The sequence below is a fragment of the Elgaria multicarinata genome, chromosome 9 (assembly GCF_023053635.1).
Source record: "Elgaria multicarinata webbii isolate HBS135686 ecotype San Diego chromosome 9, rElgMul1.1.pri, whole genome shotgun sequence".
NCBI lineage: Eukaryota > Metazoa > Chordata > Lepidosauria > Squamata > Anguidae > Elgaria > Elgaria multicarinata.
In genome coordinates this window covers 62,151,284-62,173,883 of record NC_086179.1, presented here as the reverse complement: position 1 = coordinate 62,173,883, position 22,600 = coordinate 62,151,284, and the positions used below count along the sequence as shown (strand labels likewise).

Below are 22,600 nucleotides of genomic sequence, written 5' to 3'. Positions count from 1 at the left end.
TTTAAACCTAGACGTTGTGAAACAAGGCACAACACATATGTAAAAATGCCAGTGTAATTTTCCTAATTGTCGGTATACATGAATAAACAGCATAAATGGTCAGTTTTATGTGATGTATATATTTATGAGGAGGATTAGTTTTCATCTAGGTTTGGAATTGTATTTGAATTATGAATACTTCTGAACACATTTTTCTTTTCTTTTCAGCCAGGTTATATCCAGAAAGGCGCCCAAGTCTTTTAACACCTGCTGGCAGTACAAGTAGTAAAACAGAGCTAAGAGGAAACACCCTTATGTTGGAGTGCATCGCAGAAGGATTGTGAGTTGTCATTTAGATCATGCAACATATATGTGTTAATGATAAAAACTATATCTATATATCCATGTTCTATATGCTTGTTAAAGTGTTACATTAAGAATTAGATGGTTGAATAGTTTGGTGATGTACACATACAGGGAAAGGGAGAAAGTTAAAAGGGTTGTTCTCCTCCCTTCTCTTGTTTGTCAAGACCATTTCACAATTGGTAGCTTCATTGTTCAACCGATAAAATACAGATTACCCCCAAAATGTCTAGAGAATGCTTAAGGGATTACCCCTTCCTTCTAATCCCTCAGTTGGCTTGAGTATACCTTCATAAAGCAGGCTTTCAAGAAACATCAAGAGTTTATTCTTCATCTATTCCCCACCAACATAATGGGCATCACAGAAACTTTGGGGGAGGTGGAGGAGCCCTGCAGTTCAAAGATCCAGGAGCTGGCACACATGAGTTAGTCCTGTGCCTGAGACTGGTAAACAGTTTTATTTAGCTAAAAGTTATTTTTTAACAGCATTTATAAAATTTTCTCATTTGCTTCCACCAATAGGAACCCAAAGCCCATTGTGGCATTGGGAAGGGAATTCTAATTTGCTTTTCAAAAACTGGTTTCTATTTCTTTGAAAATACAAGTAATTATTTCTCTTCTGGAAATGTCAAGATGATATGTCATCTCTAAAGGTGACAAAAAAGTAAGAGGAATTCCCTCATACAGGCTGTACAGACTCCTTACATACTGGGCCGGTTTGCACATCAAGATAAACCATACTGAAAACAAGCCATGGTGGGTTGGTTAATCAGTTGCTAAGCCACGCTGCTGCTGACAAACAATCAGAAGCTTGCTGGTATTTCATGGTTTATTTCCCTTTTCGTCCTGCCCGCTCCCAGCACATATCCCAGGGGCCTTTGTAGCACAACTCACCTATACTCGTACTGTGATGAGATTCTCCCTGGCCTCCCCTTTCTTGCCTTGCAAAATACCTGTGTTCACATATACATATTATACCTTACTTTTTAGGATGTGGTGACTAAGGATTTTCTTTCTTTTCTTTCTTTAACACTTAAAAAAGCCTCCTTGGTTGCTCCTTGCAGACCATTCCTCCTCCTAACACACCTATGCTGGTATGCTTGATTGACTTACCTCTGGGTAAGTATACACACACACCAGTTCAAGACCATGGCAATTTGGGAGGGGGGATTTAAGCTTCCCATCACCTGTTTTCATACCAAAATCTCCCTCCTTCCCCAAGTGGGGAACAGTTAAAAAAAGGAAAAAAAATCAAGACTTTTCCCCCTTCTTAACCCCCTACAGTGGGGGGGGGGGAGTTTCCAGCATGAAAACAGGAGCGGGAGTTTAAATGCCCCCTCCAAAATCACGATGGTCCCAAATTTGTGTGTGGGGGGGGGTGTTTACCCAGAAGCAAGTTATTCACACATACATGCATAGCTGTGTTAACTCAGTTCACAAGGGGTTAAAGCCGATTGCTGTCAAATGAACCGTTGAGCTGGAGGAGGAGGAGGAATGTAGGGCTCACCACCCTTGCCAGGCGGCGCTCTAAGTCTTTCTGACAAAACATTCACAGGCCACTCTTGAGTTTGGACATCACAACAGGCCACCCTGGACAGGCTAACAGCAAGCCATGGTTTCAATATGACTTCTACTTGGTTAACAAACTATGCTGAAGAAACCAATGTCACAACAAGCCACCCTGAAACAAACAATTTTTGTATATTGTTTTTAAGTGTTTTTTATCTTATGTGAACCGCCCAGAGAGCTTTGGCTATGGGGTGGTATGCAAATGCAATAAATAAATAAAATTAGATAAATAAAAACAAGGGTGACTGCCCATCATGGATTGTCGTGACTTGCAAGCCAGGTCCCAGTGGCATGGTACCTGAAGTAGGAGAAGCAGATTCAGAGCTGGTGCAGATGTAACACTCCTGATTACAGAGCCATGGTTAAGAGGTTGGGAATAGACCACAAGCTCATGTATCCCTTTCAGTTCCTCAAATAGCAATGCTTAATAACAATAGGGTGACCATATGAAAAGGAGGACAGGCTCCTGTATCTTTAACAGTTGTATAGAAAAGGGAATTTCAGCAGGTGTCATTTGTATAGATGGAGAACCTGGTGAAATTCCCTCTTCATCACAACAGTTAAAGGTGCAGGAGCTATACTAGAGTGACCAGATTTAAAAGAGGGCAGGGCACCTGCATCTTTAACTATTGTGATGAAGAGGAAATTTCACCAGGTTCCCTATAATGAGACCTGCTGAAATTTCCTTTTCAATACAACTGTTAAAGATACAGAAGCCCTGTCCTCCTTTTTATATGGTCACCCTAAACAACAATGGTTAATTTTAACAAGAGTTTGCCTTTTCTAATCCTGGTTAAATAATAATGGTTAGTTTTAGCAGCGGTGCTGATGCAATGCTACAGTATTCCTAATGCTGATGAGGGAAAGAAGAGGAACTTCATGGGAAACAGTGAGGGAAAATGCAGATCTAGTTTGCTCCCGATCTTTTAACTGTTAAGAGATTTGGAACATTGTCACTTGTGCTGGCCTGTAAGTAAGAACCCCATTCTCTTTTCAAAACGAGGATGGTGAAATCCTGACTCTGAGAGACTTTACAATTCCGAGTTCCTATGCATAGAGAGGTCCCCTTTCATTTCAAAGAAAGGAGACAGACCCCCTGCAGGAAGGAATGAACATCATCAACTCCTCACTTAAATGAACAGAGAACCCCCTCTAAGCTGTTGGATTCTGTGTGCTTATCAAAGCTTCTGCACCTATTATGTGCTCATTACAGCAATTGACATTGGGGTGGGGGGCAACATTTAGCTAACAAACTTACTTAATGATGCATACTTAAAGAAAGGTAGCTATTAATGCGAAGTCTTCCTTTCATGAATCATGGTTCCATTAACGTATTTCCCTGCTTTAGTATTGCTGAGTGATTCAGGTTATGTTAGCATGAATTTGTGAGATGTATTAATACAGGAAGTTGTTTACTTACCATACTTGACTTAAGCATATAAATCATTCTAAATACATTTTTGCACACTGCGTTTTGTACTGTAAAACAAAATTCCAAGTACAAAATGCACATGCACAGTATCATTTATCAGTAGGGCCTGATATTTTTCTATTCACTGTTCATTTGTCTGTGCATGATAAATAATGCTAATCACAGATTTTTTGCATTTGAGAATTTTTCCTGAGTACAAAGTATATATTATTATCACATCTAAAAAGGGAACATATATGTTGTCCTGAATGACTAGAGCTACTCTTTTGTATGGTTAAGAAAGTATTCACCGTGGCCAAAAAATTAAATCTACTTGCTTGAAAATTGGTTTGAACTTCACTAAACACCTTAACTTATAAGCAAAGTGCCAATGCGTCCTAATGAGGTGTTTTATAATGACCCACATGGTATTTATGATTTATAACCTGGAGTGCAGCTCAGTTTCCTCAATGGATGGTGTCTTTGGGGCAATTTGTATTTTATTATTTTAATTTACCCAGACAGCTACAACTTTTTGCATAGTTTAAAAATGGAATGAATATAAACATACGAATATGCCTTAAGAGCTTTTGAGGTGTTTTTTTAAGCTAACATCAGACTACTAAACTGCTGCAGTAAAGTGGATAAACCATAGAATTTATGTATGGGTAATACATGTTACTATTTCATATATTTCATGCCCTTTTCTGTCCATTCTTCAAGCCCCCTTTGTCCTTGTATTGATAAGAGAAACAGGAGGTCTGGGTTTAAATAAACCTTCTTGTAAATATTTGAGGCTTTCTCTTGTCATTTACACGTTAGAAATTGTAAGCACAGCTGGGACCACATTTGTTTTAGAATGGAAATTGGCAGAATTGCAGTAGCTACTCTTTTGAGCCAGAATGATTCCTCAAAGCTTGATGGCCCTCAGGCTGATTAGATGTTCAGCGTCTTCAGGTGACCTAATTCTCTCTGAATCTCACTCTGTGATTTTTTAAAAAAAAGCTGAATGGCAGACAAATTCTTGTCTGGGTATGTATGCCATTTCAACATACAATAGCTTGGATCCAGAGTTGTCCTTCTGGGAACAAAAGTGCTCTTTGCATTCATAGAAGGACCTTTGAGTGGAGACGTCTGCTGATAGAAGTTTGGGAGGCAATTTCCCCCAAATCCCTCTTCTCCCTACAGCCTCCCATGCCACTTCCCATGCTGTTCCAGAGAGGCCTCCAATTCTGTGGAGTAGATTTTAGAGGACACACACAAACAGCTGCAGAGTGATGGAGGGATTGGCAAAGATTGCCTGCTGCCTTTTCTTCAGGATCGTCCCATAATTGGAACTCTGCTCATGTGGATATCTGGATCTAGCCCAATGACTCCTATTGCAGGATTATGCTTATACTGTTGCATGAGTATGATGCTGATGCCCTTGTGTTGAGACCTAAAATAAATGTCCACTTATATGTCTGGAATAAGAGTTAGTATGTTTTTCAAAATGATTTTCTTCATTCATTCTCAAGAATTTAGGCAAGTGTTGAGTGAAACTATAATTCTTAAAGTTATTCCTTTCCTAAATTTGCTTCTTGCACTAATTATTTTAATCTCAACTGCTGTTGGTGTTTTTTTTTCTGCCAGACCTACGCCAAGTATACGTTGGATTAAAGAAGGTGGTGAGCTTCCGGTTAACAGAACTTTCTTTGAAAATTTTCTTAAAACCCTCAAAATCATAGATATTTCTGAAGCTGATACTGGAAAATATAAATGTATAGCAACAAATTCTTTGGGTTCTGCTCACCACGTTATTATGGTCACTGTCAAAGGTAAACCTACTATAATTTTGATAGCATATAAAAGGCTTGTCTTTGTATTCCATAAAGAAAATTATGTAATAGTTCAGAGGGGTGGGATCACTTGGTTGTACAACAGAAAAGAATCATCTGAGCAAAATTTCTAAACTGTATTTCTAAATTCAGATTCATCCAATTTTCCAGATGAGAAATTTAGCTTTGAATAGCAACCATACCTTTCTATGTATGTGTAGAGTGCTCACATGCTTTGTGTTGATTAATAATGTCATTGACCACACAATATGATGAAGGCCTCCATGCATACAAAGCCCAATCTTGTGCACCCTGAGGATACTTAGGAATTTTGCTAGATAATTGGTAGATTCTGGTAGTCCACTAGGAGTTCTTCTGAAGCAGAACCTCAAATCTGATTTTATTAGCAAGATATATGACTTAACAGATTTGTAATTAGAAACCTTCAGGCAAAGGTCAAATCAATATAAAATTCAATGTTGCTCATTGCCCTCTTAGATTACACTATACCTTTGCAGAGCTGCACAGATGGTAGAAGTAACAACAGGAATACTTTCTTTCTTTGGGTCTAGATTTTATATTTAGAACTCCAGCCCCAGTGATCCCCTGCCTGCCCTACAACTCTTCCTTGCCATTCTATTTCCTTCCTGTGTTTTGCCCCTCTCTTGCTTGGTTCTTGGCTCTACGTCTCACACTGTAACCTCCACCAATTGTTTCCCTGGGTTTGCTTCTTTTTACTTCACTGCTTTCCTTTGGCCACCCTATCTCTTGGTCAGCCTGGTTATCTCTTCTATATCCCTGCCCACATATCCTACAGCCCTTTCTGACTTGAAGCGTTGTGATATTTTTTCAGAGATCCTTTCTCATTAGTCCCCTTTTTGTTAGAAACTTTCCTTAGGTGGCAGTTTCTAAGTATGTCATATAGTCCACATCCTTTGAGCCACCTTTCCTCTGGGTTCCCTGCCTCCTCACTTTCCTATCTCCTGTGATTTCAGCCCAAACCACATTACTTCACGAAACTAGTTCTATCCCTTGTGTCTGTGCAAGTTTTAATGATTGCAACCAAACAGAGAATTTCCCCTTCTCTCTGAGGAGGCTCACAGCAAACATTCTAACAACTTTATTCCCTAGACAGTTGGAATTTTGTCATCACACTAATTCATGTCAATCTGTGTAAAATAGCATATACCATTGCAAGCACAATAAAATAGATACTAACTCTTGCATTCTTCTCTTCATTTAAACACAGCTGCACCTTACTGGATAAGAGAACCTACAAACCTTGTATTATCTCCTGGAGAAGATGGTTCCTTGATCTGCAGAGCTAATGGAAAACCCAAACCTAGCATAAGCTGGTTATCAAATGGTGTTCCCATTTCAAGTAAGGGCCATTTTTACTATCTCCAGAAAAATGTATTAAGTTTTGGAAATATTAAAATTTAAATTCTACAAGAGATGAAAACTGTGAGGCTTTGCAGGATAAGGGACCCAATAACCTGCCAAGTACCCAAAAGATTAGGGGGGAAAGGAAAAAGAGTAAGGGAGAGAGAGAGAGAAAATTAATCAGTGGGGAATTGTAGCTTTTTCAGGCTCCTGAAGTAGGCGGCCACTCACTCCCTTCTTAAGATTCCATTCCCTTTTCCACTGAGTTGCTAAGCAGCAGCTTGAGCCTGGGACCTGAAGCTTCAAGTTGTGTCAGGCAGGGAGAGACCTAATCCTCAAGTGAAACAGTTCAACTGAGAAAGTGGGCAAAAAAGATCTAGATTTTCAATCCCTTACAGAGCATCCTCCTCTCTGAGAGGGCTTTTTTTTTTAAAAAAAATGCTGCCTAGGATATTTTGTATATAGGCAGGATATAAATTGAATAAATAATGATGATGATGATGATGAAGATGAAGATGAAGATGAAGAAGAAGAAGAAGATGAAGAAGAAGAAGAAGAAGAAGAAGAAGAAGAAGAAGAAGAAGAAGAAGAAGAAGAATTTTATTTAGTTAAATGAGTTAGGTTTCAGCTTGCCAAGGGTACATGTGTGATTTTTAAATTCGAAATTCCATGTCTTTATTTTGAGATGCAGCTAGGCCAATTAAGCATTATTTACTGGAATAATAATTTTTAAGGTATTATCTAGGCAAAGCACATATGTTTTATTATTTATATTCTGTGACTAGCATATTGTTAATTATCTTCCCAAGAGAAAGAGATACTTTGATGTGAAATGCATTGGATCAGCATCCTTTTGATTGTACACAGATTAAAGTTGTTGTTTTTTGCGAATTTTGTAGTTTCTACTTGAGTGCAGGAAGATGTAGACCATGGGCATAATTTCAAAGAAAACAGCAATATTTGAATTTCAAAGCCACATAGCCCCCATAGGCCTTGCAGTGTGCCTCTGTGGGCCAATGACGGGCTGGCACTGTTTTTTATTTTCAATTAAAAACAACAACTAAGAAATCCTCAGGCCTTTGGTTTTTTTAATTCCTGTGCAGACGATCACAAAACTTCAAAAAATAAAACCCTAAGTATAGTATTGAGGAAAACATATACCCTGTGTGTGCGCGCACGCACATACTCACATGTGTGTACATGTGGACATAAGTGAATGGTCCTAAGAAAGGAAAGTGAAAGAACATGAGAGGGTATTACTTTTCTTCTGGAATGTAATGTGAGGCTTTTACAATATTAAAGCCAGTCACCAAGCATCCAGTTTACCAATTGGAGGAACTCCACTCACAGAACACTGTGCTGAAAGAAATAGTGGGAGAAAGTGGATTTTGCCAATTCCCCCTTTGTCCCCTAAAAAGCTGCTCCAGAGTGTGAGGGGACCGTACAAAATAGCATGGCTGGTGGTGCTGGGAATGGGAGGGGGGATCAGAGAAGCTTCCACTGTTTCTGTGGAAGCCTTGCTGGAGCTCAGTTGCTTCCACAAACAGAGCTTTTTCCAAGTACAGGAGGCAACTTTGGATCCAATGCAAAGATTTCAGATTCAGGTGATTTAGTCAGACCAATCCTAAAAGTTCAGTTTTACCAAGGACTGGGAAGGGACCATAGCTCAGAGACAAGAGTACATAATTTTCCTGAAACTTGACTTTAAAAAGAATATGGGGTAGCAGGTCTAGGAAAGACTGAGCCTGGCAAGCCAGTCAGAGCATTGTTCCAGTTTGATGGACTAGACAATAGCTTCCTATTTGTGTTCTCCTACCTGCAGGGTAGGTTCCAGAGAATAGCATTGGGTGACTGCACCTCAGCTTCCTGGCAGCTGAACTCTGGAGTACCACAGGGAACCATCCTGTCCCCAATATTAGTTAATATCTATATGAAGCTGACTTGGGGCAAGGTGTCACCAATATGCTCATGACACCCAGGTCTGTTTCTCTGTGACATCTGAATCGGGAGAGGCCATGCATGTTCTGAACCAGTGCCTGGATGCAGTTATGGCTTGGATGAGGACCAATAAACTGAAACTGAATCCCAATAAGACAGAGACTTTGTGGGTCGGTGGTTCCTAGGTCCGGGAATTGGAGTGTTTGCCTGCTCTAGATGGGGTTGCACTCCCTCTGAAGGAACAGCTTTGTAGTTTGGGGGTGCTCCTGAATCCATCTTCGTCACTGGAGGCTCAGGTGGCCCAGAGTGCCCATTATCAACTTCAGTTGGGACGCCAACTGCACTGGCTGCCGGTTAGCTATTGAGCCATATACAGGTTATGCTATTATCCTATAAAGCACTAAACAATTTGGGAGCAGCATATTTAGCAGACCGCCTTCCCTTACATACACCCAGACAACAGTTACGATCTTCAGAGGAGGTCCTGCTGGCCATTCTGAAATGAACAGAATGTCGCCATGAAGAACCTCAGAGGTGGGCCTTCTCTGTAGCGGCACCCACCCTCTAGAAAACCCTCCCTCATGCAGTTCGGGAGGCAGAAAATGTAATAGTTTTTAAACGCCTCCTAAAAATGTACCCTTTCACACAGATTTTCCCTGGACTGTAATTTATCTGATTTTATATTGCACTTTTACCTTTTAACATTTACAGTTTATTGTATAATTCTATTTTTATGGTTTTAATTGTGCACTGCCTGGAGAGCCTCAGCTATAGGGCAGTATAAAAATGTAATTAAATAAATAAATCATTTAAAGTAATTAAATGTGAGAATATATTAATTTCCTTTTTAAAATATTGTTTTATTTACTTTGCCTGGAATCTCATCCCCCCCGCCCCGCCCAGGCAGTGTTTACTGATTGCTAGTTTCAATTTACCCTCAGATATGATTGTATAAGGAGGATAGATAAGCAATTTCAGTTTTATCTGGGTCCATTTTGAATGTAAAATAAAATAGTTTCTCTTATTTATGCTTTGATTAGTCTCTTTTGATAGCAATTATGCAAGTAATGTTTTAGATATTATATGAAGTCGAACATAAATAATATGTTACTATATCTCTTATAAAGTTCCAAACCTTTTTGTAATCCTCTGCTTATTTCTTGTTAATTCAATAAAAATGTATTCAAATCTGAACATTTTTCAACATTTTCTTTTGCATATTTTCAACAGTTGCTCCTGAAGATCCTAGCAGAAAAGTAGATGGTGATACAATTATTTTCACGGATGTGCAAGAAAGGTCAAGCGCTGTTTACCAGTGTAATGCTTCTAATGAATATGGATATCTACTGGCAAATGTATTTGTAAATGTTTTAGGTAAGATCACAGATTCTTAAAAAAAAAAACCTAGAAAAACTAGTAACTAATTTATAATTGTGCAGTTTTCCATATAAGCTGTAATCCTTTAAGTGTTTATTTAGAAGTGAATCTCTCTATATGGACACTTGGGCACATTTAGGAATTCGAGAAACAGCTGTGGGCACCACTACAAAATGGTTCCCATGGAGGATGTGGTTAGTCAATGGCTGCCGTGGGGAGCTGGCTAGTCAAAAGTGGGCTAAAGAGGTGGTGGCGGTGAAAGAAACAGTGAGGCTAGAAGTTGGGAGGGAGGAGGAAATAGCAAAGCATCAGAGTAGAAAAAGAGAAAGTCTTACAGGAGGAGAAATAATGAGGCTAAAAGGGAGAAAAAGAAGACTAACATTTTCCAAGGTTTTTGTTTTATTTATTTTAAAGGGCGCAGGTAGTGGAGAGCTGTGTGAGGGCACCCTTGGGCGACATGATGCTCACAGATACCACATTGGGACCCCTGCTCTAAGTCATATTTGAAGAGGTTAAAATCTTCTTAAAATAGTATATTAAGCCAGTGAAAAGAGAAAACAACAAAAAATCAAACTTACATGCTAAAAACTTACCACCAAATGCCAGCCACTGAAAAATGTCTTGCACTGCAACTTATGCATGTTTATTCAGAAATAAGACCCACTCTTCAGTGGGGGTTATTCCCATTAAGTTACATAGGCTTGCTTCTTTAGGCTTATTCCACATTATAGTAAAGAAAAGACTGTAAGAAACTTCCAACGGTAAGGCTAAGTTTAGGCTGTGATCCTAAACTGAACTGCTTGGAAATGAGTGCTAGTGAAGTCAACAGAGCTTATTTTAAAATATATGTGTTCTAGACTGACATGACAATTTGAGGGATAAAGGGAACAGGAGTTACCTCTAAAGGGCAGTTTAGCTCAGTGGGTCTACAACAAGGTAAATCTTCATAGAATTATATCCCTCTCCTGGAGAAATCAATACATTCCTCATAATACAACACTCGCCTTTTCTGTAATACAAATTTTCAAGAGTGACAGATAGTGTAGAAGCCTGAAATATCTCTGCTCTGAAAAATCCAATCTCATTAAACTATTGAGGAAGAAAATTTATTATACAGTTGCCTTGAAAAGTACAAAAATCATAGTAATGTGATACTTTAGAACATTTTCTCAAGGTATTTAGATTTTGTATTTTTCATGGTTCTTAGTCCTCTTTTTTTAACTCCATGTTTTAGGTTTTAGGTTTTTTATAACAAGTGGCCACTGAAAACATAGGCATTATAGATGTAAAATATTATCTAATTTACAGAGAAATGGTCCTTGTTTTCTTTTTCTAAATAGCTTGCTCAGAATGCAAATCATCGTGAAACTTACTCAGTTCCAAACTGTAGAAATAAGTTCCAAACTATAGTATAACGAGAGAGAGAAAAGAAATGAACAAAAGTAGGTTTTTTTATTATGTATTGCATTTATTTACTCTAGATATTTGTATACCACTTTTCTATACAGATATATCAAAGGGGTTCACAGAAGTGTCAATAATCTCTCTCTCTCTCTCTCTCTCTCTCTCTCTCTCTCTCTCTCTCTCTCTCTCTCTCTTTTTTTTAGCTGAGCCTCCAAGAATCCTCACTCCACCTAATAAACTCTACCAGGTCATTGCAAAGAAGCCTGCATTGCTAGACTGTGTGTTTTTTGGTTCACCTGTGCCTGAAATTGAATGGTTAGTCACTTGCACTATGAAAAATCTTAAAAGATGTTATATTTCATTCACAACAATTATTTAAGCTAGTGTGTGTTTTGGCAATTTATAAAATGAAGTAGAGAGCTGTGTCCTTTTTTATTTTGTGCTTATGAAAATTCCTTTTTCATAGTCACTCATTGTTCCCAAATGAGGTTTAAATCAATGTTTAAACTTGAATAATATACTTTTTTTAATACTTAGGTTTAAAGGAGTTAAAGGTAGTATTCTCCAGGGAAATCAGTATGTTTTCCACAAGAATGGAACCTTGGAAATTCCTGTAGCCCAAGAGGATAGCAGGGGCACATACACCTGTATAGCAAGAAATAAACTAGGAAAGGTACAAAATGAAGTTCAATTAGAAATCAAGGGTAAGAAATCATGTCTCAGTTACAAATATCTACTAACTACAATTTACCAGTTTCCAGCTGCTAAATGTCTTAATAGCAATTTTATGTTTCAGAGCCAACAATTATTATTAAGCAGCCTGAATATAAAGTTGTACAACGGACTGGGCAGGTTTCCTTTGAATGTACCATTAAACATGATACTACCTTAATACCCACAGTTACATGGTTGAAGAACAATGTTGAATTGCCAAGTGATGAAAGGTATGTACAGAATTCCCACTTTCACAAAGTAATAAAACTACATTATCAGAGTAACTCATAGATGTAGTACAGATTTCCTTACATATGTTTAGTGGGACATTATATTTTAATGTATCATGTAGGAATTATACAAGGTAATCCACAACATGCACAATTTGTCTATTTTCTGTCCAGAGGATTTAGGCCAGGCCTGTGTGTCTTGCAACCCACAAAGCTGAGTACAACTCACTGTGGGTTACTAGGTACTGTGATCTTCTAGGGTCTTAACTATTCCTCTCAGGAAGGCAACAAAATAAAAGTGTGCTGAGTAGCCAAATGTGGTTATTGGGTTATTTGTGCTCGGAGAGTGAAAAATTGTGCAGGCCTCTCTTTAAACTGAAAAGAAGGCACAGTGGGGAAAGGCCAAATGAGTACGAATAGTGCAGCCTTCCTCAACCTGGGGCGCTCCAGATGTGTTGGACTACAACTCCCAGAATGCCCCAGCCAGCTCTGGCTGGGGTATTCTGGGAGATGCAGTCCAACATATCTGGAGCGCCCCAGGTTGAGGAAGGCTGGAGTAGTGGGTTAGGGAAGGAAGTGCACTTGTAGCCTTTTTTTTTTTTGTCACTGTCAACAGAGATATATGGACAGTGTGCAGAGCTGCCATTAGGCTTGCTGATAGATAACTCCCACGCAGAGTCATTGTTTATATAAACTGAAACCACCACGTTGTGTCTCATTAACAGTTCGTAAGATCACAACTTTTAAAAAAATGTCTATCAATCAAATTGCAGAATGGGGTCCTTAATTTAATATTACTTGGAGATTTGCAGTCCAGTCCAGCTTTTCTGTGCATTCTCCTCTCTCTCTTTTATGTAAAATGCTTTTATTCAAAATTGAGCCATATAATACTATAGACACACTTCAGACTTCACAAACGAAACACATTAGAAACATATCACCTAATCTACCCTATCTTATAAAACGTTATAGAAAAAATAAATTGTTAATATTAAGAGTAATTAAATCATGTTCATGTTCAAGATAAGAGATGAGCTTAATAAAATAAAATACTTATTTCAATGTTTGATGCACCCTTCCCTTAACTGCAAAATGTCCTTTATTTTCCAATGTTTTGTAAAATAAGCCTAGTTATGAAAACTATATACAAATGTACTTCTTTATTCTTAGATATTACTCCTTTCAAATAGGCCAATAATAAATCCCTGTCTTCAAAGCAGGGCTGGGAGTTACTTCCAGTAAGACCACTATCAGTGAACAAATTCACTTCTTCTTTGACCACCCTTCCAACATTGCCAAATATTGTATTAATACATTATAGTAATTTTCCTTTTAATGATGAAGATTGCATAAACAAGTCCTGGTGATACCTCCTGTGCAGTCCCTAAGGGCCCTTCAGTCCTCCAGAGGGTGACCATATGACAGGAAAAAATTGATTTGTCAGGATTTTTGGGAACAAATCTGGGAAGGGGGAATTATGAAATTTGAAGGAAAATCCAGATTTTTCCCATCCTCCCCAGCCAAAGGGTAGCTCTACTTTAATTGAAATTAATGAAAATGCTTGTATCTCCGTCATTTTTAAAGATAAAGAGATGAAACTTGGCACCATGATAGCTTTTAGGTAGGGCTTTAGTCATATTAAATTTGAAGCAGATCCATTCATCCATTGATTTTTAGTATTTTTTAAAAGGCCTGGTGGTTGTGTTCCAGGACATCCGGGAACGCTCCCTCCAGCCCCCAGCCCCAGCCCCTATCTGACCTTCTACTTGGCTGGTGCGATTGCGCCGGCCAAGAAGAAGGCCGGGTTTGGTGCTGGGAGGGCCTAGAACAATACGTCCTCTCCCACCCCCAGCGCTGTTCTGGCCTTCTCCTTGGCTGGCCCAGTCCCGGTTGCCCTGGAGATCCCTGTTTTTCTGGGGGTCTCTGGGGTTTTATGGGTCATCTGATCATCCTAAAGAAGGGGAAAGATTGGCAGGCCTCAAAACCTGGGGAATACAGTTTGCAATTAGTTTATAGTTTGTTCAGTTCGACTTAAGTTTATCTAACGAAATGCAACTAAATGCAGAATTGCAATCTAAAGTAATATTTACAATCTTAGCAAATATACTTTACTGTCATTGCTAATTTGTATGGAATTTTTAATCATCTGTATATGAGAAAGTCCAAGCAAGAGAAAAAGAGGCCCTACAAATACCAAATCACTGCATTCACTCCCAAAGCTGGTATAGCTGCAGTTTAAATGTCCAATTCAGTAAAAATAACTAACTAAATAAAGATGCCAGAAATAAGTTTGCGAAGGTAACTACAGAATTAGTTAGGTTTGATTTTATTTAAAAGTGATGCTTGTGCTACGGCTATTAAAGTAGCTAAATTTCTGAAACTGTTCTGATCTAACTAACTTATTGAAATTAGTATGGCCACTCTAGCAAACATGTATTTTATCTACAGAAAACATAATTCATCTTTTGGGAGAATTATTACATGAATGTCCTTGCTTTTGGTACACTACATTTTTGTGATGCAGGCAGCCTTTTAGGGGATTGATGTGTGACCTAGATATAGTTTGTTTAATGCATGAAAGGTACTGCTTCAGTATTAGCAACCAGACTAGATCATCTCCAAATAACTTCCAGTATTCATATTACAAATAAGATGTCACTGTATTTTGTTAAAATGTACATTTACAGTTATATGCAGCAATAGAATGATTAAATCTATTGTAATTACAGGTTTGTTTTTGGTAAATCCAACTTGACTATTATGAATGTCACTGATAAAGATGGTGGAGCATATACTTGCATAGCTAATACTACTCTGGACAGTGTTTCTGCAAGTGCAGTGCTCACGGTTGTTGGTAAGATTTCTCTTCATACAATTAGGGCAAAGCCAAGTTGTCTTACTATGGAAATGTTAATTGGTTTTAAGGTAATGTGATAGTGTAACTTTAACTTGTTTGGAAAAATGTAGAAAAGCAGATAAACAGAATTGGATTATTTTCCCATAAATTCAGAAACATATCTTCCAAAATGATTTTCAAGGTTCTAGAGGAATGGTATCTTTGATTATAAGCCGCAGATTTTTACATATACTGTAGCCACAAGTACTACCTCCTTGATGGCTTTTAATCAAGCTGGGTCTAGTTGGATCCAGAGAAACATGAACCATAAGGACTTTCCTGCCTTCTTCTTCAATCTGAAGCCATGTGTGCCCTGAAACACCAGTCCTGGGGGTCAGGGAATGGTGTGAGATAGGATGCAATGGGTTGCACTGGAAGGGAGAAATGAGCAGAAATTGGACAGGAGCAACTTGTATGACCAGGAGCTCCACTTACACAAGGTGCCGCTGCTGAATTTCTGCTGATCCCCTCTCAACCACAGCCTTTTGCACCCCATCCCATGCTGTCCCTGAGAGTTTCAGGGGCTAAGTGTGGGGCAGGAAAATGGCTGGGAAATGGTGGGAGCTGTACAAGTTTTTTCTATCTAAACATTCATAGGATTGCACTCTTAGCAATCTTTTCTGGGAAGGGTAAGCTCAGCAGAGAAGGGATATATACACTACTATTGTGGTTATGGTTTCCCAGGAAATAAATGTGTTAGAAAGACACACAAAGAACAAAATCTCAGTTCACCGTGTGCCATAGGGGGGAAGAAAGTTATATTATGGTTCACTTTAAGTTAAGCAAGATCATTTGTTAATTAGTGGTGTTTTCATAAATAAGGCTAACTTTTCTGGACTTTGTAATAGTTTATCACCTTTTTGTGGACAGTCTTAAACGGACATGGTTAATTTTGTGTGCCATTTCTTTCAGCTTGACCCCAATCCAATGCATGATTAGAAATGTATACTTCTCCATATAAAATTAACTTTGCTTTATATTAGTCAATCATTGTAATAATAACCTAATTATACAGCTCTTGTGCTTTCTGGCTACTAACACTGATTATATACTTTATATTAATATCCTCTTTCAGCTCCTCCAACAGCTCCACCTGTTGTTTACGGTAAACTAATAAAAAGTCTCATTTGCATCATATACGAAATATTCCTAAACTTTCTGCCTATTTCAATTTAAAACATCTTTCCTTTTTTCTGTTTCATTACATTTTACACACTTACTTTGAATCTGATGAGAATTTAGTGTTGTGTTGCCATTATTCTTACAAGCTAAATGCTTAAACTGTTTCATTATTATGGTTAAATGCAACCTGTGGTTCAGGATGAATATTGCTAATAATTGAGTAAATGTTTAATCTAAAATTGTATAAACTACAACATATTTTGATCATTTAAGTTTTTTATAGTTAGTATAATGCTATTTTTTCCTAATACTGTACATACATATTGCTCATCTAAATAACATGTAGTATTCTTTAGAGACCTTCCGTGGGTTTTTGGCTTAATCCTGAACTGTTAAATGGAGAATAGAAAAAAGGATACAATACCCCAAAAGGTTAAATCTATAGCTAAGCACTAAAGATCCTTTGACCTCTCTAGGAGTAAAATATGCTAAGTTCTGTTGCGCATGGGCTTCACATTATCATCATTGACCTTGAAATTCCCTACGGCCCCATGTGTTTTCTCTCTGCATGCATCAATCACTTCCTTCCCATATAAAAGAAACGGATGCATTTTTATATCAAATTATGTACATATTATTATGAAACACATTAGTTAAAGTTTGGAAACATGTGAAATCCTAAAGGGTTCACAAAGGTTTTCATGACACTGTAGATTTTATGAAGTATGCAAATACCAGCTCTTTCTAGCTTGTCAAGAGCTAGGACCCAGATTGTTCAAAGATCACCTTAAACATCTACATCTTTTCCAAAATGGCCTGTTTGTTTAGGGTGACCATATGGAAAGGAGGATAAGGCTCCTTTAACTTTAACAGTTGTATAGAAAAGGGGATTTCAGCAGGTGTCATTTGTATCTGTGCAGCACTTGGTGAAATTTCCTCTTCATCACTACAGTTAAAGCTGCAGGAGCCTTATTGTACATTTGTTGTTATCCCCTACTCACAGTTCTTTAGACAACATTGTGACCCTTCAGTTTCATTTCTGTGTCTAAAAAGTACTTTCGATGAGGTTGGGTTTTTTTAAGAGCATGGAAAATGCAGTATTTCATTGTAAAACTGAAAGTGCTTTTTTTTAACTTGTGAATTTGCGTTATTCTGCTGTACTACTGTGCCATCTAGTGGTTATGTAGTGGGAAAGCAGGAAAGGGAATGCTCCTCATGTAGTGCTTGGATCTCAATTCTGCAACAACAAAACCAAAAGTAGATACAGCCAAGTAACTACCTTGTATAAAAAAGCTCTAATGCTCAGGAGAAAGCAGGTGAGCAGTCTTCCTCTGGCAAGTTATCATATTGGTACAGAGAGTAAAGTGCTTCTGTGCCACTGCCGGAATGCATGGTTCAAGACCCATGTAATAGTAATAATAATAGTTCAGAAATAATGCTAAAGGAGGTTGTTTAGAGAACATTTTGTTTAGAGAGCCTTTGCCATATGCTCATGTATTGGAATTAGGGTCTGCTTTTTATTGCTCATTGAATATGATTGGTAGGTTTTTCTCCAAGAGACACTTTGCCTATATTTCTTTAGTTATTGTGGTTTTTAGGAAGCAGGTAAAGTATCTGTGCAATACCACAATTGCTTTGTTTTTACATGCTTGTGTGAGTCTCACAAGCCACCCATTTCTCAGCTTGCCAGGAGTGTTCAAGGATCAGAAAACTGATGTTTCATCAGTTATGTATACGGTGAGCTAAAAGTTCACATGGTAGTTCAGAATTTGGGTGTTTGGGAATGAAAGTTGTACCAAAAGCAATACTTCCCTGCTAGTTCATCTATTTTTACCAACACCAGGGTGGTAGCAGCAGCAGTCTTCCAGCCTGAGGTGGTGGCAATCATCACCTAGGTGGCCAGCATATTCTCAGAAGTCCCCTGTGTATGTCATCCCATGAAGGCACTGTTTAATAGGGAGCTCGGCTAGCTTTAAAAGGAGTACTGATAGAGCAGCAAGAGTCAAGCCCAGACTGTCCTTGAAGTATAAGAAAAATACAGTACATCTTTCCTTTTTCCCTGCCATCTGTTTCTGAAAGATCAACGAAGGCTGGAAGAATAAACCTGTTGACTAGAGGGAAAAAAGGAAGCACATCTTTCAGCAAAGCAGCAGGAGTAATTCAAAGCCACCTTTTCACAGGCTTTGCATGCAAACATTTTCAAATTTCAGTCGATATCTTGCCTTCAATCCCCAAAGGATTCTCAGGAGGGTCAACAAGTTAAATAATTCATTACAACAGTCATCAGTAGTAAAATGTGAACAATAAAACATTAACAGGTAGTTCTTAAAATGCCATAAACCCAGCACAAGGAAGGTATGAACACATATTTATGTATTTATTTATTACATTTATATACCGCCCCATAGCCAAAGCTATGGAGATAATACACTGTTTTGGATTTAAATTAACAAAACATAACTTAATTTTTACCATTAAAAATGTCTTATAAAGTGGTTCTAATCACTATAATTCTGAAACAGTTTCTTCTTTGTAAATATGTATGCTTTTATATTTTCCTTTTTGTGTATGACAAAGATTGTTTTCATATCCAGTAAGTTCTCTATTCATTGTCATTAATCATAAACTGAAACTGCTGGTTAAACATGCCGCTTTTCAACTTTCAAGTTACAGTTGTTCCTTAATGCAAAAGAAAATCTGACATTGAAGCTCTTGCAGCAATTCTTTTCATATTGTTTCCCAGCAAAATCAGCTGTTCATTTTCATTGCAGTTGCATGCTAGTGACCACTAAATCATTTTTACAAGCTGAAAATGAGGATTTTCCTTGGAGAGTAACTGTTTGTATCTTTGTGTTAATTTGGGTTACAGATCGTCCTGATCCACCTTTTGATTTGGAACTGACAGATCATCTAGAAAGAAATGTTCAGCTTACATGGATACCAGGCGATGAAAACAATAGCCCTATTACAAGTATGGTTTGATACTTTTACTAGAATGTAATTTCACTAAATAGGAAAAAAAAAGGAATGACATACTTCATATAAGGAATGTATTTCTTTCTCAGATTCTAAAGGATTATGTCATTCAGTTATAATTATCTTATTAGCAGTTCCCTTTTAGCCCCTTCTGTGCAATAAATAAGTTACCTCACTTATAAAATAACTGTACCTTTATATAAGCACTAAACTACAGTGAAAAATAGTAATGTAAACTACTCATCCATTAGAACTAGCAGCTTACTCTACTTTTGCATATTGCTAACACATATGAAAATCTTGACATAGACAGGGTTGTCCTCAAGTCACTCAATTTTGAAATAAATCGGTTTGGCTTGTTGTATAAGAGAAAGGAATGATTTCCAAAGTGAAATTCTTCCCATTTTTATACAGAGTATGTCATTGAATATGAAGATGCTATGCGTGAACCAGGGATATGGAACTACCAGACAGAAGTACCTGGAATCCTCACAACAGTGCAGTTAAAGCTGTCGCCATATGTCAATTATTCATTCCGTGTAATAGCTGTCAATGAGATTGGAAGGAGCCAACCAAGTGAAGCCTCTGAACAATACTTTACAAAAGCTGCAAGTAAATAAACGCTATGACTTAATGTTATCAGCTTAGACTATAGATAGTATTGAATTATTCAGGGGGGAAAGCTTATTCAAATATAAATATTTAACTTCTAGAGCCAGATGACAATCCTAGTGACATTCAAGGGATTGGATCAGAACCTGATAATTTGGTGATTGCATGGAAGGTAAGGATCTTTTTTTTAAGCAGAGTTTGAACACTTTCAAGGAAAGTTTCAGTGTGAAGATCTGAATAAATCTGAAGGCAATATAAGTGGCATTTACTTTTCCCAAACTTGTGGGAAGATGCACATAATGGGAAATGGAAAATGCTTTGAGAGGCACACCTGGGCAGGATCCACACTACTTCTTTAAAACTGTTTATAACAGTAGTGACAACTGTTGGGGCCCAGGATACACTCCACATACAGTTTTCAAACCATTTTCAAAGTGTCATAACCTGCTTGGTGTAGATCTGGCCTTAATCTTGCGTAAAACATCCTATTGGAATGCCAGCAATGTCATCCAGTTCATAGAGGGGATTAAACAACCTTTTATCTGATGATGCTGTTTTGGTAACTTGCTGCATATAGAGCTAAATATGCCCAAGCATGGTTCAAATCTGTGTCTAGTAACACAGTATTGTGATAAGCAGGTTTTATGGTGAATTCAAAGTAGTAATGATTTATTACTAAAGCCTTATAAATTTCTAATTTAGTATGTGGTTATTGCTCGCCTACACAGATGGAGGTTCTCATGTTTTCCAGATTCTTTGTAACTTGACAATTCAAATTTTGTGCATTCTCACAAAATTACTTTTGTCTAAAGATAATGTGCCAATTTAATATAAGAATAAAAGTATAGAGAACTGCCTGTGAACTGCAAGGCTGTAATAAGAAGTAGTGCCTGAGTTTGTTCTTTTTTCTCCTCTTTCCAAATCCCTTTTCCTTTTATGCCATGTCTTTTAGATAGGAAGCATGAGGCAGGGACTCTCTTATTACTGATCTTTGTAAGCTGCTCTGGGAACCTTTTTTGGCTGAAGAACAAACAAACAAAAATAGAAGAAAAGAAAGAAATTCTTATAATAAAAAAGGTTCCTGCGTGGATACATCTAAATATGAAATAAATGTGACTACTAACATTTCAAAGCTAATATCTTATTAAGGGCGTAATCCCATGCATGCAGTCTGGGAGACCTTCTGGACTCTGAGCCTACTGGGGAAACCTAGGTGGCTGTAGTGTCCAGGAGTACATTCTACCAGCTTAGGTTGGTACGCCAGCTGCAGCCCTATCTGGAGAGGCCAGGCCTTGCCTCAGTTATCCACGCATTAGTCACATCCAGGTTGGACTACTGTAATGCACTGTACATGGAGCTGCCTTTGAAAATGGTTTGGAAAATTCAGCTGGTGCAGAATGCAGCCACCCGAGTATTGATGGAGTCGTGGCAATTTGATCACATAATGGCCCCGTTCAGACAACACGCTGGAATGCATGCATTCCGTTAACGATTTTGTGGTTAAGCAGCAAGGTTTAGCATGTTGTCTGAACAGGGTCATTGCCTATACCGCACCAGCTGCAGTGTTTAGCGGTGTATTTCTGAGCCCATTTCGAAGAGCTGGTTTTGACCTTTAAAGCTCTAAATGGTTTGGGACAAATTGCTTGAAGGACAGCCTTCACCCATATCAGCCTGCCTGCCCTAAAAGATCAGAAAGAGAGGCCCTTCTCATTTGACCACCTGTGAAAACAATTGGGTGGTTGATCACATGGGAGAGAGTCTTCTCTGCAGTAGCCCCACACCTTTGGAACAAAGTTTCATTGGAGGTCTGCCATGCACCATCTTTGCAGGCGTTTAAGAAAGCCTTGAAAACATTGCATTTTACCATGCCCTTATGATGAGTACTGTTCTTGCTGCTATTCTTGCTGGTTTTATTGTTGGCTTTTGTTATTTTTAATTGCTATTTTATTGTGTTTAATGTTTTATGGCTTTTAATATTTTAATTGTTTTTATGTATTTTATTGTTGTAAGCCACCTTGTAAAGGGCTTCTTTCCTGAAAGGCAGCCAAGAAATGTTTTAAATCAATTTAAATAAATAATGCTGACAGTTGTACGAAGTTTTTTGTTTTTTTGGTCTAAACATACATAGGATTATGCCCTAACTTGGAAATTTTGGCATTCTAGTTTTATATCATATTTATCCTCTTTTCTCTATTTTCTGTAAATTATCTGGCTAATTATAATGCAATACTTTGATTTATTTTTCGTTTTAGCCTTTAAAGCATTTTCAGTCCAATGGTCCAGGGCTTCGATACAAAGTTAGTTGGCGGCAAAAGGATGGTGATGATGAATGGACATCCGTTACAGTTGCAAATGTATCTAAATATATTGTGTCTGGTACACCACCATTTGCTCCATATGAGATAAAAGTCCAGGCATTAAATGACTTAGGATCAGCACCTGAACCTACACTGATAATTGGACATTCTGGAGAGGATTGTAAGTTTCTTAAATTGACTTGATATCTGCCACAATCTTTTCTGCAAGGGTTTTACATTTATCTTACTCCTCTGAAATTTTAGTGGTAATAATATTGTGGTTTAATATAGAAATTCACAAACAGTTTTCTAAAATTTTGAAGTCCAAAGTACTGTAACAGTGCATAGAGGTGGCTCTAACTAACCTGAGACTTGTTGTATTTGTTCCGTAACAGTACCAATGGTTGCTCCAAGCAATTTGCAGGTACAAGTTGTAAACAGCACATTAGCAAAGGTGCAATGGGATCCAGTTCCACTAAAGTATGTCCGAGGTCATCTTCAGGGATACAAAG

General features: G+C 37.9%; 1 protein-coding gene across 21 annotated transcripts in view; it reads left to right on the top strand.

Annotated features, from left to right (window-relative positions):
• NRCAM (neuronal cell adhesion molecule) overlaps positions 1-22,600 on the top strand; it is a 92,992-nt gene that overhangs the window by 35,611 nt on the left and 34,781 nt on the right. For 13 of the 21 annotated variants that reach the window (XM_063134002.1, XM_063134019.1, XM_063134009.1 and 10 more), the window contains 14 exons: positions 208-319; positions 4,955-5,139; positions 6,389-6,520; positions 9,691-9,834; positions 11,445-11,556; positions 11,779-11,945; positions 12,038-12,185; positions 14,915-15,039; positions 16,157-16,186; positions 19,073-19,174; positions 19,594-19,791; positions 19,893-19,963; positions 22,044-22,269; positions 22,484-22,599. In XM_063134002.1, coding sequence (XP_062990072.1) covers positions 208-319; positions 4,955-5,139; positions 6,389-6,520; positions 9,691-9,834; positions 11,445-11,556; positions 11,779-11,945; positions 12,038-12,185; positions 14,915-15,039; positions 16,157-16,186; positions 19,073-19,174; positions 19,594-19,791; positions 19,893-19,963; positions 22,044-22,269; positions 22,484-22,599 — 1,868 coding nt within the window. The remainder of the gene's footprint in view (positions 1-207; positions 320-4,954; positions 5,140-6,388; positions 6,521-9,690; positions 9,835-11,444; positions 11,557-11,778; positions 11,946-12,037; positions 12,186-14,914; positions 15,040-16,156; positions 16,187-19,072; positions 19,175-19,593; positions 19,792-19,892; positions 19,964-22,043; positions 22,270-22,483; position 22,600) is intronic. The other 8 variants (XM_063134017.1, XM_063134016.1, XM_063134008.1 and 5 more) reach the window with 1 other exon arrangement.